The sequence below is a fragment of the Lygodium microphyllum genome, chromosome 18, assembly GCF_053477565.2.
Source record: "Lygodium microphyllum isolate KBCC chromosome 18, Lygodium_microphyllum_v1.1.10, whole genome shotgun sequence".
In the NCBI taxonomy this organism is placed as follows: domain Eukaryota; kingdom Viridiplantae; phylum Streptophyta; class Polypodiopsida; order Schizaeales; family Lygodiaceae; genus Lygodium; species Lygodium microphyllum.
In genome coordinates this window covers 39,877,454-39,893,606 of record NC_141152.1, presented here as the reverse complement: position 1 = coordinate 39,893,606, position 16,153 = coordinate 39,877,454, and the positions used below count along the sequence as shown (strand labels likewise).

The following is a 16,153-nucleotide window of genomic DNA, read 5'->3' as shown; positions in this document are numbered from 1 at the left end:
CAATATATGCACATAAAACTTAGAGCACGTACAAATTTACTAATAGGTATTAAGTTGTTTCCATTATTGTGAAAAGTCTTGTATGTGTCTACAACTATACAATCATTACATACATGAATAGTAAATTTGCAAAGTATTGGCAATCTAACTACCAACAACCAATAAGTACTTTGAATTAACGATTGAGATGCATACGCATAGTCAATTTCTAGACATTTGCAACATACAAGGCATATAAATAAAGGTTATCAAAGAAATATTTCATATAGCTTTAATTGGTAATCAAACAATTATGCCAAAACAACACAAAAGAATAGCAATTAGTAACCCACCTTTATTTCAATTCTAATACAAAACTAACATAAACATCTAAACATTCAACCTTCCATGCTACATAATAAAAGAATTACCCATAAAGATGTCGCTATGCTGGTTTACAATAAATTCTATAAATTCTTTAGCATAGTTGTCACTTCATATCTTACACTACATTCATGAGCACACTTCTCATGATAAAGTTGGCACAATTCTATAATTTCTTCTTTAGTACACTTGTCACTTCATATCTTACAATGCCTTCTTCAAGAGATGGATCTCTTATTGAAGATATAGATGAACAAATGATCCTTAATTGAACGACTGAGAATAGATTATATTCCCTTCCAAGTTTCAACCACATAGCCAAGTGGAACAACATAATGGGTTGTGAATCCATTACACACAAATTCAATCCCGCTTATTAGCCCATTCAATTACAAACCTCAACATTTTCATGTAAACAAAAATTTGTCGACATAAAAATATGGATAGGTGTCCCCCAAAGGTCAGTGTTTGGTTGCATTATGCTCAAGTAGTTAACAAGGAAAAGTTCATCAAGTTACTTACAAGGACCAACTTCCCTAGAGATCCCTATGGAACTTGAGGGTTGCTAACTTCAACCAATGTGAATGTGCAAATGATACTAGATCCAACAAACCATCCATCCTACTCCCCCTACAATGTTTGCAACTTATACTTGTCTCAAAGTATTCCTTGTGCTCTTATGTGACATTATGTGAAGAAATTCAATGATTTTCCTTATCTGTGGCACACGAGGGCCATCCACACTTGAATCAAAAACCTCACAATCACAACTACATAGATTTTGACCTCGAATGCAATATACAACTCCACCATCTCTCCCTATCACAAATTGGAGCCACCCCTCACTCTTTCCTTGTTTGTAACTACTTCTAGTAGAAAAGAAAAAAGGACTTGGGATCTCCCTTTCCCCCTTTATCTCTCTTTCATCGTTTGTAACTACTACTAGTGGAAAAGAAAATAGTAAGGGAGAAGCCCCAAGAGATTCTCCTCGTTGCTAGACTTTGGATCCTTTTTGAAATATGCATGTATCAAAGGATAGAAACAAAGACATTTCTCTCTTAGTTTGGGAGTTGCTTAAAATACATTATTAGGGAACATCCATCTTTGGCATTCCTTTCTATCCCAATCTTCTTTCATAGTCCTTGGTTGGGGAATCCCCTCGTAGTTTTACATAATTCATATGTAACAAAGGCCTATGTCAAATAATTTAATGCTAAGGCTACCCCAAGGTACGCTAAAAAAATTAGAGTTTCCTAATCAAACCACACATCATCTATTAGTGAGTCATATATTAGTTTATGCAATAATTACAAAATTATATCCTGCTTCCAATAATCAAATGCTAAGGGTACTCTAAGGTAGGCTTAAAAACTAGAAGTTTCTAATAAAACGAAATAGCACTCCTTAGTTCACCATATATTAGTTTATGCAATAATCACTAAGTGGTCAACTTTTGACCAACACCCAACATTTTTTTCACAAAATAATACGAGCTACTTCCCTCATTATGTTTGTTGGATGTGTGAAATCAAAAGGTGTCCTATTGCACATCACAAGTCGAAAGAGAGAGAAGAACTATGTACGATCTACTAGACCAAAAAATAAATCGTTTGAGTATTTACGCTACAAAGAAATAGTCTAAATGAAAAGCAAACCAAATAGTGTAATAGTGATACCATGTCCCTCTAATAGTGTGTATGAAGTCATTTTACATATAGAACAATTTACTGTTCATATAATTGCATCAATTTCAGCCTAATAATGTTTAATCATTCCTCCATCGAGGTAGCAAGAATAATCCAATAAAGGAATGTTATTTGTTCAAAAATACATTTTATAAGGTCTTCCTATACTTGATCAAGCCGACCAAACATTGACAACATGTGTGCTCTCCAATCTCCACCTTTTTTTATATCCCTAAGTGTGTCTCCTCTCAAAACTTGTTACAGTTTTTGTCTTGTCACCTACATAAACAAACAAGTAAGCCCATAGCAAATCAGCACAATGTACATAAGGCATACACCAATTTCACGACTCCAAAGCCTACTACTAGGAATATAAAAGTAGTTGTGTTAATCTAAATCTTGACCTGAAAGATATGTGGTGTTATTGAGTCTTAAATATCAATGGCCATGTTATTGCAATATGGGACCATGTCAAGATAGGAATTAAGCCCCAACTTTGAAAGAAACATTGACCTTCCAAAAAGGCCGAGGAACATGCAGCCATAAAATAGTGCATATTGAGTATGACACAAAATGCCATTACAATGTGCCACCATTGAACATGTCCAAACATAAATGTGAAGACACAACTTTGGTGATGAATTATGCTTTAATGAGGAGAACCTTATTGGCCAATGGTGTAGCTATTGAGCTATCTAAAATTTCCATCTGTAATATCATATTTTTCTAGCCATTTTCTAGCTCTTAAAACAGCCCCAAAAAGGCATTTTTTCTTTTTGAATGAGACACTAGGCTTTTTCTAGCTCCAGTATGTTCTATAGATTGGGACTCAATGGGGTATGCTCTACAGATAGGGACTCAATGTGCATGCCACTTCTATCCCTGAGCACTCACATTCGCCAAGCTCTTCATCACCTTAATCACCATTATCTTTGTCATCAGCCTTCACATATCTGAGCAGCCGCTCCCTAGTGCTGCTGCAGCTATCACCCCATCAGATTGGGACTGTCACCCAGCTACCTCTGCTGCAACCAGTGCTGCCACTATTATCAGGTGCTGCTGCCCTGCCCCTCCAAGACCCCCAACAGTTGCATTTTTTGTCTCAGCCATTCCTTCACACTACTGTGTAGTTGCCGCCTATCTGGCATCATCAAGAGGTGGTGTTTGTGACATTAGGTTAATGCCTAGCATCATCGTAAGCATCTAGGGCAAGTGCCTGCCTGCACTCTCAGCCGTTCCTAGTGGCTGCATTTTGTCTGCCAGCTGCTCCATGACATCATTCTCAGCGTCTTCTATAGATGACTGCCCCTCTGCATTGGCATCCAGCTGGGTGGTTTTGTTGCACTCAGGATCCCTCTCTAACAAAAACACTCGCCAACACTCCCTCTACCTGCTCCCACAAGAGTTGGTGCTTGTTGGATAGTCTCCACTCCTTGACCCTCCACATTCGTATTCCCTTCTTCCATTTCATTACTGCATCCATTCATCAAATTCTCATCCTTTTTGCATTTTGCATACTTGTCCAAGTTTGTTGTGTGTTAGTCATGTTCATACACTGTTTTCTTTTCAAACCCTAGCATATCTTCACATGGTATCAAAGCTAGTTCTCTTCTAAAGAGTACCTTGCACAATGTGAAAATCTTGGTTTGCATGATTGGCATACAACTAAATCATAATGTCGCAAACACCTTGTTCTTGGGAACCTATCGTGTCTACTCATACCTCTCATTCAATAGAAGCCCTAACGGCCTGCAGCAGCATTGCTCTCTCAATGAGAAAGACACCACATCATCTCCCTCTTCAGTCTTCTTTAAGTTTACCAAGCATTCAGCTAGTGAGGATGGCAATCTCTCAACTTGAAGAAGACATACCATTTTCGAGATGATTGGCAATCCATTGTCTTCATCTTACTAGGCCCCGTGTTAAGCTCATGTAGCCCATTTGATTTGTATGAGCCAAGTGTTAGCAGTCAGATCCTGTCCAGGTGCAGTCGGACTGCACAGTCGGACTGCCACGTGGCAGTCCGACCTGATTCTGCATCAGTCGGCTGCATTAAAGTGCATTTAATGCAGCCGACCTGCCTATTTGCTGCGCCCAGATTCTGGCTATTTATATCCGAGTTTTCAGTCTTCTGCCTACACATTCTTCTGCTCGCAGATTACAGGCTGGTGGCTCGCGCAGGTTCCGTCTCTGTTCGCAGATTTCAGACAGGAGACAGTGCAGACTGCAGCGGACTTCGAGGTGAACAGCAGGTTGCATCGTCGAGGTGAAGACACGCAGTCCAGCGCACTGCGCCCGTGTATATATCTGCATATCTTTGTATACAGCACACTTTATACAGCAGATCTTCATCTTCCACTGTCTCTTTCTCTCTCTTCTCTCTCTCTGCATTCTCTCTCTCTCGGTCCTACGCTTCCGCACCGCTGCACTCTGACATGGTATCAGAGCAGTGTTGAAGGGCTGACTAAGTGCAGAACCAACCTGAAGAGGAGTTTCTATCGCGACACAAGGCTGCGTTTTCAGCGTTTGAGGGCAGGCAGGAGGGCTGCGCTTCGGAACAAGGCTGAAGCGAGAGTGGGCGCGCGGGAAAGGAGTCCAGGTGGTGGATTTGCTGCTATTTACTGCTGTTTGACGAGGAGGAAGTTTGAGTTTTCAGCTTTCAAGTGCAGGTTTTGCTTTTTCATCGCCTCCGACAGATGAAGAAGTTTTGTGACGCGGAAGAGCCCTAGCAGGCTGAGTTTTCACAGTCAGAGGGGGCTGCTTTTGCGTTTGTGAAGGCATTACAAGTGAAGATGTCTACTAAGATTGACTTGGAGTTCCAGACGATTATGGACAGGAAGGTGCCTGTCTTACCGGCTCTTCCCGCAGATCAGAAGCTCGATGGTGACAACTACCGCATCTGGCGTGTAATGATGTTGGCCATCCTTGAGTCCTACGATTTGGCGGAGCTTGTACAAGAGGAGATCGACCGGCCCTCGGTGAGAGATGAGTCCAAACTCTCTTCCGATGCTCGTGCGGAGTTGGCCAAGGCACAGTCTCACTGGGACAAACTGAATGCCAGGATTCGTTCCTTTCTTTTTCTGTCTTGTACTACAGCCGTGATAGCTCACATCAAGCACTTGATGGTGGCTCGGGAGATATGGCTGGAGCTTGATCAGATGTATAACCGGATGGCCCTTGTGAAGCGGGTTTCTTTGGAGGTACAGATGCGGACCTTGTCCGTGAACAAGTCTTCTTCGTTGCGGGAGCACATCAACAAGCTTAGACAGCTTCAGATGCAGGTTCAAAATGCGGGGAAGAGGATTTCCTCCAAAGACATGGCGATCACACTCTTGTCCCAGTTGCCGCCACGATTCGGTGCTTTCTACTCCGCCCTCATTGCTTCGGGGCAGGAGTCCACTCTTCGGTGGGAAGAGTTGGTTCCTATGGTCTTGGACCAAGAGAAACAACTGAAGGGACAGAATGCTTCCAAATCGGAGGCACTGACAGGTCAAGCCTCTCAGAAGAAGGGGAAGGACCAAAAGAAGAAGAAGGGGGATAACAAGTCAAAGAATGACAAGGACAAGGACAAAGAATCCACATGCCATATTTGTGGAAAGACTGGCCATTGGAAGAATGATTGCCCTGACAAAGACAAGAAGGACACCAACAAGAAGGACACGAAGGATTCTGGAGCAGTGGCTACACCCTCATCAGCTGCATTTCTTCATCTAGCTGTCATTGAGGACTCTACACCGAATGCTTCTGATGCTGCAATGACAACTCCCCAGGCTCGAGAGTGGATCGTTGACAGTGGTGCCTCCCGGCACATGACTCCTTTATCAGATGGTGTTGCCCAGTTGCGACCTTCGCGTGGGCAGATTCTCATTGGAGATAGCTCTTCGGTGTCTATTGCAGGACGGGGTGAGATGCAGCTTATTCCAGATGGACGCGGCGGTATCCATACCTCAGAGGTCTTGCATGTACCAGGTTTAGAGTATCATCTTTTGTCAGTTCATAAGATTTGTTCCCTTGGACTTTTGGTGGAGTTTGACAGTGATTCGGTGCGAGTCCTTGATCGTGGGTCAAGGAAGGTTCTCTCATCAAGATATGAGGAGAACGGCATCTACAAATTGAAGTCTTCTACCGCCCTCTCTACTCTTCTTCTTACCTCTCAGACATAGTCAGAGCTTTGGCATGCTTGGTTTGGTCACCTTAATTATGATTATCTTCGGAGGGCGTCACGTGGACAGCTTGTTCGAGGGTTACCGGATATAATGGTGAGCCAGCAGCCATGTGTCTCTTGCATTCGTGGGAAGCAGCATCGGGATGCCATTCCCCACAAAGTTTCGCGGCGGTCTACTTCACCGATGGAGCTTGTATCTACGGATCTTTGTGGCCCTATGAGGAACGAGTCCTTGCAAGGGAGCTCATACTTCATGTTGATCGTAGATGACTACAGTAGAATGACATGGGCCTATTTCTTGGCGTTGAAGTTAGAAGCTTTCTCCCACTTCAAGGATTGGCTTCTCTTTGAGGAGAACCGTTCGGGCCGGAGATTGAAGACCTTGCGATCCGACAAGGGTGGTGAATTTGTTTCTAATGAGTTTGCTCGTTTTTGTGCAAATAAAGGTATTCACCAGGAGTTTGCTAATACCAACACTCCTCAAGAAAATTGCATTCTTGAACGGAAGAACCGAAGTGTGATCGAGATGGCGCGCACCATGATGGAGCACCGACAGACACCTCAATTTCTGTGGGCCGAGGCTGTGGCTACTGCAGTTCACATCCTTAACCGATCCCCCGTTTCGGCCGTTGATGGAATGACACCTTTTGAGGCTTACTTTGGGACTAAGCCCGATGTTACTTATTTTAGGGTCTTTGGGTGTGATGCCTATGTTCACATTCCCAAGGCTCATCGTGATAAATTTGAAGCAGCTTCCCGAAGACAGGTATTTGTTGGCTACAGCTCCCAGTCCCAAGGCTATCGTTTGTATGATCCCGTCAAGCGGGATGTGTACACCATTCGAGATGTGCGGTTTGTGGAGGTTCTGGCCATACCAGCGGGTGAGGAGCATCCCGTTCTTGGAGATCCAGGGTAGAGTTGGTCTCCCGCTACAGTTCCTTTGGAGCCCGTGTCTTTTGATTCAAATTCTGTTTCTGACACAGAGTCTACTGTTCCACCAGTCACCCCCGAGGAGTTACCACCGGTGGATATCCCAGAGTCTTCAGCTGATGGAGAGAGACGAGGAGAGGTCCGGCCTCCTCCTCGTTGGGCCCGTGACACACTCCGTGATTCAAGGATCGAGGGGGTCCCTGAGGAGTGGGGGCCGCAGCATGGTCTGCGGCGGTCACGGAGGCACCAGGCACATTCTACGGAGCTTGTTTGCTCTAACTATTGTTTGATGACCCGTGTTATGCAGGATCGAGAGCCCACCTCTATGAGAGGCTTTACAGTCCGCACCATGGAAGAAAGCTATGGAAGCCGAGTTGGAGGCTATTGAGAGGAATGGCACTTGGTCACTCGTGCCACACCCCCCGAATAAGAAGGTGATTGGCGTCAAATGGGTCTTCAAGACCAAGTACCTTAGCGATGGTTCTTTGGACTATTCGAGCTGTTCTTGCCTTGGCTGGCCATAGGAGATGGCATGTCTACCAGTTGTGTCAAGTCGGCCTTCCTCAATGGTGATCTGAAGGAGGAGATCTACATAGAGCAGCCTCCTGGCTATGGATCTTCAGATGGGAAAGTCTACAGGTTGAAGAAGGCCTTGTATGGCCTCAAGCAAGCTCCGCGTGCATAGAACGAGAAGATTGATTCGTTCCTTCAGTCACAGTTGGGATATCGGCGTTCTAAAGCCGATCCGCAACTTTATGTACACACTTCTGAGGATGGTTGTGTGCTTTTTGTGTTGTATGTTGATGATTTCATTGTCACAGGTGATTATGCACAGCAGGTCCAAGAGACGAAGGCCGCTTTACATCGGATGTTCGAGATGACAGACTTGGGTCTACTCCATTTTTTTTTGAGCCATGAGATTTATCAGTCTCAGAGGGGGATCTTCATCTCTCAGCAGAGATATGTACAGAAGCTCTTGAATTCTTTTGCGATGGCGGATTGTCGGACCCTTTCTACTCCTATGGATCCGAACTGGAAGGCCACTTCCCATTCAGCTTCTCCCATGGCGGATGCTTCCCGCTATCGTCAGTTGATTGGATCATTGATTTGGCTCCTCAACACTCGTGTTGATCTTTGTTTTGCTGTTGGGCTCTTGGCGGGGTTCATGAGTGAACCTCAGACAGTGCATTGACAGGCTGCTCAGAGGATACTTCGGTATTTGAGGGGGACGTCTGATTTAGGGATTCATTATCCAGCAGGCACAGGTGGTTCAGATCTTGTTCTTGCAGGTTGGAGCGACTTGGATTGGGCCAGTGATGTGGACCACAGACGGTCTACTACAGGTTATTGTTTTACCTTGGGTGCAGGTGTTATCTCAAGGAGTAGCAAGAAGCAGCCCACAGTAGCCCTTTCGTCTACTGAGGCGGAGTATCGGGCCGCGTCTTCCACCACATGTGAGGCTGTGTGGCTTCGAAGATTGTTGGAGGAGCTTGGCTGCCCCCAGACTCGTCCTACTTTGCTGCAATGCGATAATGAGAGTTGCATTGCCTTGGCACGGAATCCTGTTTTTCATGCCCGAACGAAGCACATCGAGATCCAGTACCACATCAGAGAGAAGCTTCTGGATGAGACCATCACCGTGGAGTACTGCAAAACGGAGAACAATCTTGCAGATTTGTTTACGAAGGCACTTCCCCACGCTCTACTTCAGAGACATTCCAGCTCCCTCACGCTTCTGCCCCGCCCAGGCTCTGAGAGGGGGTGTTAGCAATCAGATCCTGCCCAGGTGCAGTCGGACTGCACAGTCGAACTGCCACGTGGCAGTCCAACCTGATTCTGTATCAATCGGCTGCATTAAAGTGCATTTAATGCAGTCGACCTGCCTATTTGCTGCGCCCAGATTCTGGCTATTTATAGCCGAGTTTTCAGTCTTCTGCCTACACATTCTTCTGCTCGCAGATTACAGGCTGGTGGCTCGCACAGGTTCCGTCTCTGTTCGCAGATTTCAGACAGGAGACAGTGCAGACTGCAGCGGACTTCGAGGTGAACAGCAGGTTGCTTCGTCAAGGTGGAGACACGCAGTCCAGCGCACTGCACCTGTGTATATATCTGCATATCTTTGTATACAGCACACTTTATACAGCAGATCTTCATCTTCCACTGTCTCTTTCTCTCTCTTCTCTCTCTCTGCGTTCTCTCTCTCTCAGTCCTACGCTTCCGCACCGCTGCACTCTGACACCAAGAGCCCTCTCTATTGCTCCTTTTGATATACAAGAACTAGTTGTAATATAATCCAGAGACTTAAACCAATATCTTGGATCCATGTTGCATATATCCCTGATACACAGTGGATACGTTGAGAAAACCCCCCCTACATACTCCAATTCCGATCCCTACCCTCCCTATTCATCACTCAACACTCACACTCCACTTGCTACAACCAAGAATGCTTTTAGTGATAATACTCATTTTAACAAATCTAGCTTCACGACTTGGTCGAACTTCATGCGACAAGTACTCAAGTCTCAAAGCCTTTGGGACCTAGTTTTTTGTCTAGAGCCTATGACTAACCCGAATCATGACCGTCAATGGAAGGCTCGTAATGATGACCGTCAATTGAAGGATCATCATTCCATGATAAATCTAAACTTAATGAAAGTGCTACTATCCAAGTTCCACTCTCGATTATCACACTTTCCCTTAGTTAGAATCGACCAATATGAGGTGAGCATAGTTTTCTAGAATAGCATTTCAAATGTCTAAAAGTGAAATGCCAAAATGAGCAAATTGTTTCATAGCCAAAAAGTATGCAATTGGCAAAGATGAATTTTTTATGTTACTTTGTACCATCCCCATCATTTTCTTCTTTCTTTTTTTCATCCTATGTTTGACGTAGCACTCAATTGGTAGTTTGTGGAGATAATTTGAATAACACAATCTAGATGCATAGAAAGGGATATCCAACCTAGAGTCACTTGGTCATAATTCAATTCATGACGATCATATGTGGAAAGCTCATATTCCTCAATCATTGACAAAGCAATCTGTCAAAAAATACTATAGCCAGCCTTCCTCCTCGGATACGGTGGTAAATAACCTGATTAAGCACTATTTCCAGTATTTAACAAATTCCCGAAACTGAAAAGTACACTTTACCATATAATCTTGGACATTGGACACCTTGTTGGCCCATTTCAGTATTTATTTAACTTAATTGAAGAAGAAGTTGATGTACAATGGGATACTCCCAATCCCTTTCGGTATTCCAACTACCTTGGTGTTCAAAATGATCAGCAAGTCTTTAAATTGATTTGCCCCTTGATTTGGGCAATCAGTTGGCCTTCACCCGCTTTGGAGATGGAAAATGCCCAAATTTAGATATTTGCTAGTCCCTCCACTTGAATAGGCTAAAAACAGCTTCAACCCTATTGAATCCAAATCTTGGAGCTTCCAATTTCTGGCACGCTTCCTGAGGCTGCTGCTAAACCCTAATTTCTACTACAGATTAGGAATTACAGCAAAGAAATCTGAAATTTCTCAGCATTTGGTGATCTCAATGCTGCAATCTTTAGAGCAAGGCTATAGAAAAACTAGGAGATGAGAGAGAATGTTGAGGACAGAGAAAATTCAGACTTTCTTCGTGAAGAACTAAAGAAAATCAATCATTTACTGCTACTGCCCTATCTCAACAACTCGTAGATGCAAAGAACTAAAGAAAATCAGTCATTTACTTCTGTTGCCCTGTCTTAACACCTTGTAGATATTGTCACCTATTGTTGATTGTTCTCTTGCCCCTGGCTGCCTCAGAAGGTCCTCCAATGGCTACAAATCAAACCAACAGCATCTTCTCCCTCTCTCTTGCAGGCTGAATACACTAAAAATGCCTCTCTCCAACCTCTAAAGACGTTTTTCAAACTTGCATGAGCATTTCTGACAAGTGGCAGTCTTCCCAAATGGTTTTTCCAGCATTATCCATAATTAAATATTAATTTTCAGTCTTTAAATACTGAAAATTAATCTAATAATTATTTCGGTGCCCTGAAAAATAATCTGATTGTCCAGTAATTAAATTGGCTAGGTAACTTCCATTCCTAAGTGTCTCTGCGTCATCTTTGACCATCAAATTGGCATTACCATTAAACGCCACTTCTCTAGTGTCACCAATTGACATTTATAGCCAAATGAATGACCTAGGCCAATAACTAGCACCAAATACCACCAAGTACTTGTGCAGCATAACTTATAGCAACTTTTGCCTTTGACATCCCATGATTACCTCAGGTCCCAGGCTCGTAAATTTACTCTAATCCCAGCTACACCTCACATGTGCAACATTACTTAACCATGTGATTAAAAATTAATCCACATGTTAAGTGAGGTTTCAAAAATACATATCCTCATGACACCCCTCCCCCTTAAAATCCTTGCAATCGTCCTCAATTGCACTGCCAAATGCATCAAAAGCGAAATAGTGGATTTGAATTTCCACAAGGCATCATAGTTAATATAACATTGTGCATTGTTGCTCAATCATTCCATTTGCCCAGCACATGCTGAAAATTACCAACCAATCATAACATAAAAACAAACCATAGGATAGCATAACCAAGCATAAATCATGGCCAAAACATCAATGGCATCATAACATATCCTTTCGTCCATGGAACCAGGTGTAAACCATTGAAAAATAAGGATAATCTCATCATAAATTGATCACTTGCTAATCTGAGAACTAATCACAAACTGCTGCAAATGTGACCCCAAATTGGTCTCAAACTCATTGCAAAAACTGACCAGTAATCAATGCAAAACTGATCCCAAAAAGTAACCATAAACGAACTGAGTTGAAACTAATCAGAATTTTTGTCTCAAAATTGAGGCAAAATTCATGCCAAATTGATCATAAGCTTACGCAAAAGTATGGTTCCAGTGCCCGAGTGAAACTCATACTCATCTGCATACATCTCACAATGACTAGTACACTAATTAGTGACCTCATGGCAAGCATACTGTCAGCGCAGTACCTTGGATGCATGCTGAATACATCCGAGATCCACTACATACGAGAGCTGTCCATAATTGGAGGAGTGGAAGTGCTACCTCTCCCTTGAGCATCAAGCAATACTCCAGACCCTTGCTCTACTGAACCTGACGGAGCCCGCGAACTAAAGTCGGCTCTAACTGAAAGGCACCTAGGTGAAGCTGCAACAACTGAGGATGGTCTACTAAGTCATCCTCTTCCATCCATTTGGCATCCATTGGTGAATAATTTTGAAATTTTACCAAGTATCTCCTGGAAACTTTACCTTTGACATTTCTTTCCTTATGTGCCAAAATCTGCTTAGGTACCAAAATCTCATCCAGCTCCTCAACCTCATGCTGAATTTCAGCAAACAAATCCTCTAACACATCACCATGAAAAGGCCTCAACAAACTAACATGAAAGGCATTGTGTATCCACCAATGTAGAGGTAATTTCAGCTGATATGCCACATCGCTCATCTTCTCCAATACTTGGAAGGGCCCATAGTATCTCATACTTAACTTCGGATACAATGTTTCTCTTCCTTTCATCTTTTTCAACCTTGCCTTTTCAACCTCTACAAACTGCAAAGCACGTGAATGGCGATCAACTGTCCTCTTTTGCTTTTCTTGCGATCTCTAAAGTGCATATTTTATCTTTGCATAGGCTACATCCAAGTTTTCCACATAACAATCAGCCTCAAAGATCTTATCCTTAGTTTGCAAAATAGGTGGTACCTTATTGCCACCCTCAACCACCTCAAATGGAGCTTTGCTCGTAGAACTATGCACTATGTTGTAAGCAAACTCAACCAAGGTCATGTTGGGTGTAAAGCCCCTTTGAGTGTAAACTCCCACGTGTATAAACTTACGAGTGTGAAAACACCCTTTACTTGTACTCTAACATATAAATACATTTTTATTCTTTGTGTACTGTGCAACACACTGCTATACTCTAACATGATTCTCTAAGCTCTCTGCTCTATCTCTGCTCGCTCCGAGCTTGCAATCTGGTCAGCACTCAAGTGCAACAAGCTGGTATCAGAGCTCGATGGTCCAAGCTGGTAGAAGTGACAAGCAACACTTGTAGTTGATACGCACAGTCAGCACTCATCAAATGACAAGCGCACGCAATAGCCAATACTCACAGTCAACAGGTGTAGGCGAGAGCCGCAGCTACAGGTGAGAGAAAGCAATCGCATGTGAGGAAACAATTGCACATGACAGGTAATATCTTCACAATAGGGGCAAGCGAGTGGACAGTCGACAGCAGGCGATTGCTACGCAACTGAACACCCACGTGTGATAGGCAACAACGTGTCCGGCTCCACGAACGACGAACAGGTCACGCGGCCGCACGGACAACAGGTAGGTCAACGACCCCAATATTTCTTTTTTTTTTCTTTCTTAAAATCACAAATCTTCAGTCTGATTTATTTCCCATCATGCGGGTGTTCATGTGAGCAAGCACAGAGCACAAATCTATGCCAATTTGCTTCTTAAAATTTGGGGCTTTCCCCAAATTTGGTGCCGGACACAAGTTTCAGTGATTTCTGATCCACAAATTGCACACATTGAGTGCATGGGTCTTGGAAATTTTGGGAATTTTCAGATGCAAGCGAAATTTTTGCTTGACTGAGCCAATTTCTTGGAAATTTGTGCACTCCTGGACCTCGAAATTTGGGGCTTTTGCAAAATTCGCGAAATTTCTGCAACATTTGCCCGTACTTGATGCTCGAGATGATGTACTGATGCAATCGGTTCAAATTTATTAGTGAAATTATGGGGGTTTTGCTGAAATTTTAGAATTTTGACAAAAATGATGTTTGAAATGTACTTTGGAAACACTGTTGATGCAATTTTGATGCTGTAAGCAGTGAGATTCATTCCCACTTATAAAACATTGAAGAAATTACAGAGCGAATTGCAGAGAATCTTGGCTTCTCTTGTGTATCAGAAGTACTTGGTCACACAAGCAGCAATACATACGTTGGGCACCTTCCATTGAGTTGATGTATTGCTGAACAGTCATTTTGCAGCAGTCTTAATGATCATTTGCAGATTTGGGATTATTGCAAATGTACTTTTGGTGATACTGCTGAAGTGGGAGTCACCTGACAGTCATGTATGCTTTGAGTATATGCTAAAATTTCAGTTATACTACTGAATGTCATCAGTCCCACTGCTGTACATGTACTTGGACTAAACCTTGCACTCATTATCTGAAAATTTGGGCTGATATTGACCAAACATTCAGCTCATTGTTTGCTGTTATAAATTGCAGTATTTTTCTTGGATATATTGCTGAAAAATGGCAGCAAATGCTTCAAGCAGCAGTGACCCTAAATCCCTTCTTGAAATCAAGAGATTTGATGGCACTGGTTTTGACTTGTGGAAGGACAGAATGCAAGGCATTTTGTTGTTAAAAGATTGTGATGATGCTCTTTTGGAAGTCAAGCCTACAGCTATGACAGCTGAGGATTGGGTTAGACTCAACAAGAAGGCCATTGCATACATTAAAATGGTTGTATCTGATGATGTACTTACGGACATTAAGCATCTTGATACAGCTTATGCCATATGGAAAAATTTGATGGACACTTATGAACTTACAACTCCAATAAATCAAGTTCACCTTATGTGCAAGCTTGTAAACATGGAGTTGGATGAGTCTAAGCCCGCTTCGTAGCATCTGAGTGCTTTCACAAGGATTTTGAGCCAGTTATAGGACTCTGGTTTGCAGCCCTTCAATGATAAATTGAAGGCCATTTTCTTGTTGATGACTCTACTTGATAGCTAGGAGTCTTTGGTTGTTTCATTGAGCAACAATCCTGCTTTAACCTTCGATGGTGCTAGGGGCTCTATTCTCAATGAGGAGATTAGAAGAAAGTCCAGTGAAGAAAGCAATGGTTCAGCTGATCATTTGAGAGGCAAGTCAGTAAAGGAGGGCTAATGCAAGAAATAAAGGCAAAAGCAGGAGTAAAAGCAAGGGCAAACAATAGGATGTCACTTGATATCAATGTGGACGTAAAGGGCATAAAAAGCCCAATTGTCGCTACTACAAGAAAGAGCAAGAAAGAAAAAAACAGCAAGGAAAGAAAAAGAAGGATGACAAGAAAGATGACAATAGCTCTCCCTCAATTGAAGTTGCAAAAGAAAATGTTGCATCTAGTGTGGTTATTGAAGAACTCTCTGACACTAGAGAGATACTTGTTGCAGCCTCATGTAATGATGCACATATTATGGCAGCAGCAAGTGATATGCACATTACTAAAAAGGAGGTGATTAGATGCCTTACTTTCAGCCCATGATGGATTGTCTCAGTCATGGATAGTGGACAGCGGTGCCTCTTTTCATGTCACTCCCTCTTTGGAGTCATTTTCTGAATACACTTCAAGTTGTCTAGGCAAGGTTTACTTGGGAAACAATTATGGATGTGAAATAGAGGGTGTAGGTACCATTCACTTAGTCCTTGAAAACGGACAAGAGCTGATTTTGCATGATGTCAGATATATACCTAGCATAAAGAAAAGTCTACTATCAATTGGGCAACTTGATGCAAGAGGGTATTTTACTACCTTTGGTGGTGGATCTTGGAAGGCCCATTGGGGCTCTACACTGATTGTTAAAGGCAGCAAAAGGGCGATTTTGTACTATTTGCATTGTAAAGCATTACTTGGCAAGTTTTTGGCTATGGCTAAAGTTCATTCACAAATGGAACTTTCGCACAAAAGACTTGGGTCATATGAGCCAGAAAGGCCTTCAAGTTCTCTCCTCTTCAGGGAGATTTGATGTAAAAGGCTCTAGACTTGACTTTTATAATGATTACATATATGGAAAACATGTGAAGTCTCCTTATTACTCTCGTGTTGTTAAAAAGCCCAATGCTCTTGACTTAGTACATTCAGATGTGTGTACTATGCATGTTAATTCACATGGGGGTGCACGATACTTTGTCACTTTTATTGATGATTTCAGTAGAAAGTCA

The 16,153-nt window shown here is 42.8% G+C and overlaps 1 protein-coding gene across 1 annotated transcript in view; it reads right to left on the bottom strand.

Moving 5' to 3' along the window:
- Nucleotides 1-1,968: 1,968 nt before the first annotated feature.
- LOC148020778 (beta-carotene isomerase D27) overlaps nucleotides 1,969-16,153 on the bottom strand; it is a 75,697-nt gene continuing 61,512 nt past the window's right edge. Inside the window, exon 9 of the mRNA XM_087699447.1 lies at nucleotides 1,969-2,327. Coding sequence (XP_087555573.1) covers nucleotides 2,307-2,327 — 21 coding nt within the window. The 3' untranslated portion in view covers nucleotides 1,969-2,306. The remainder of the gene's footprint in view (nucleotides 2,328-16,153) is intronic.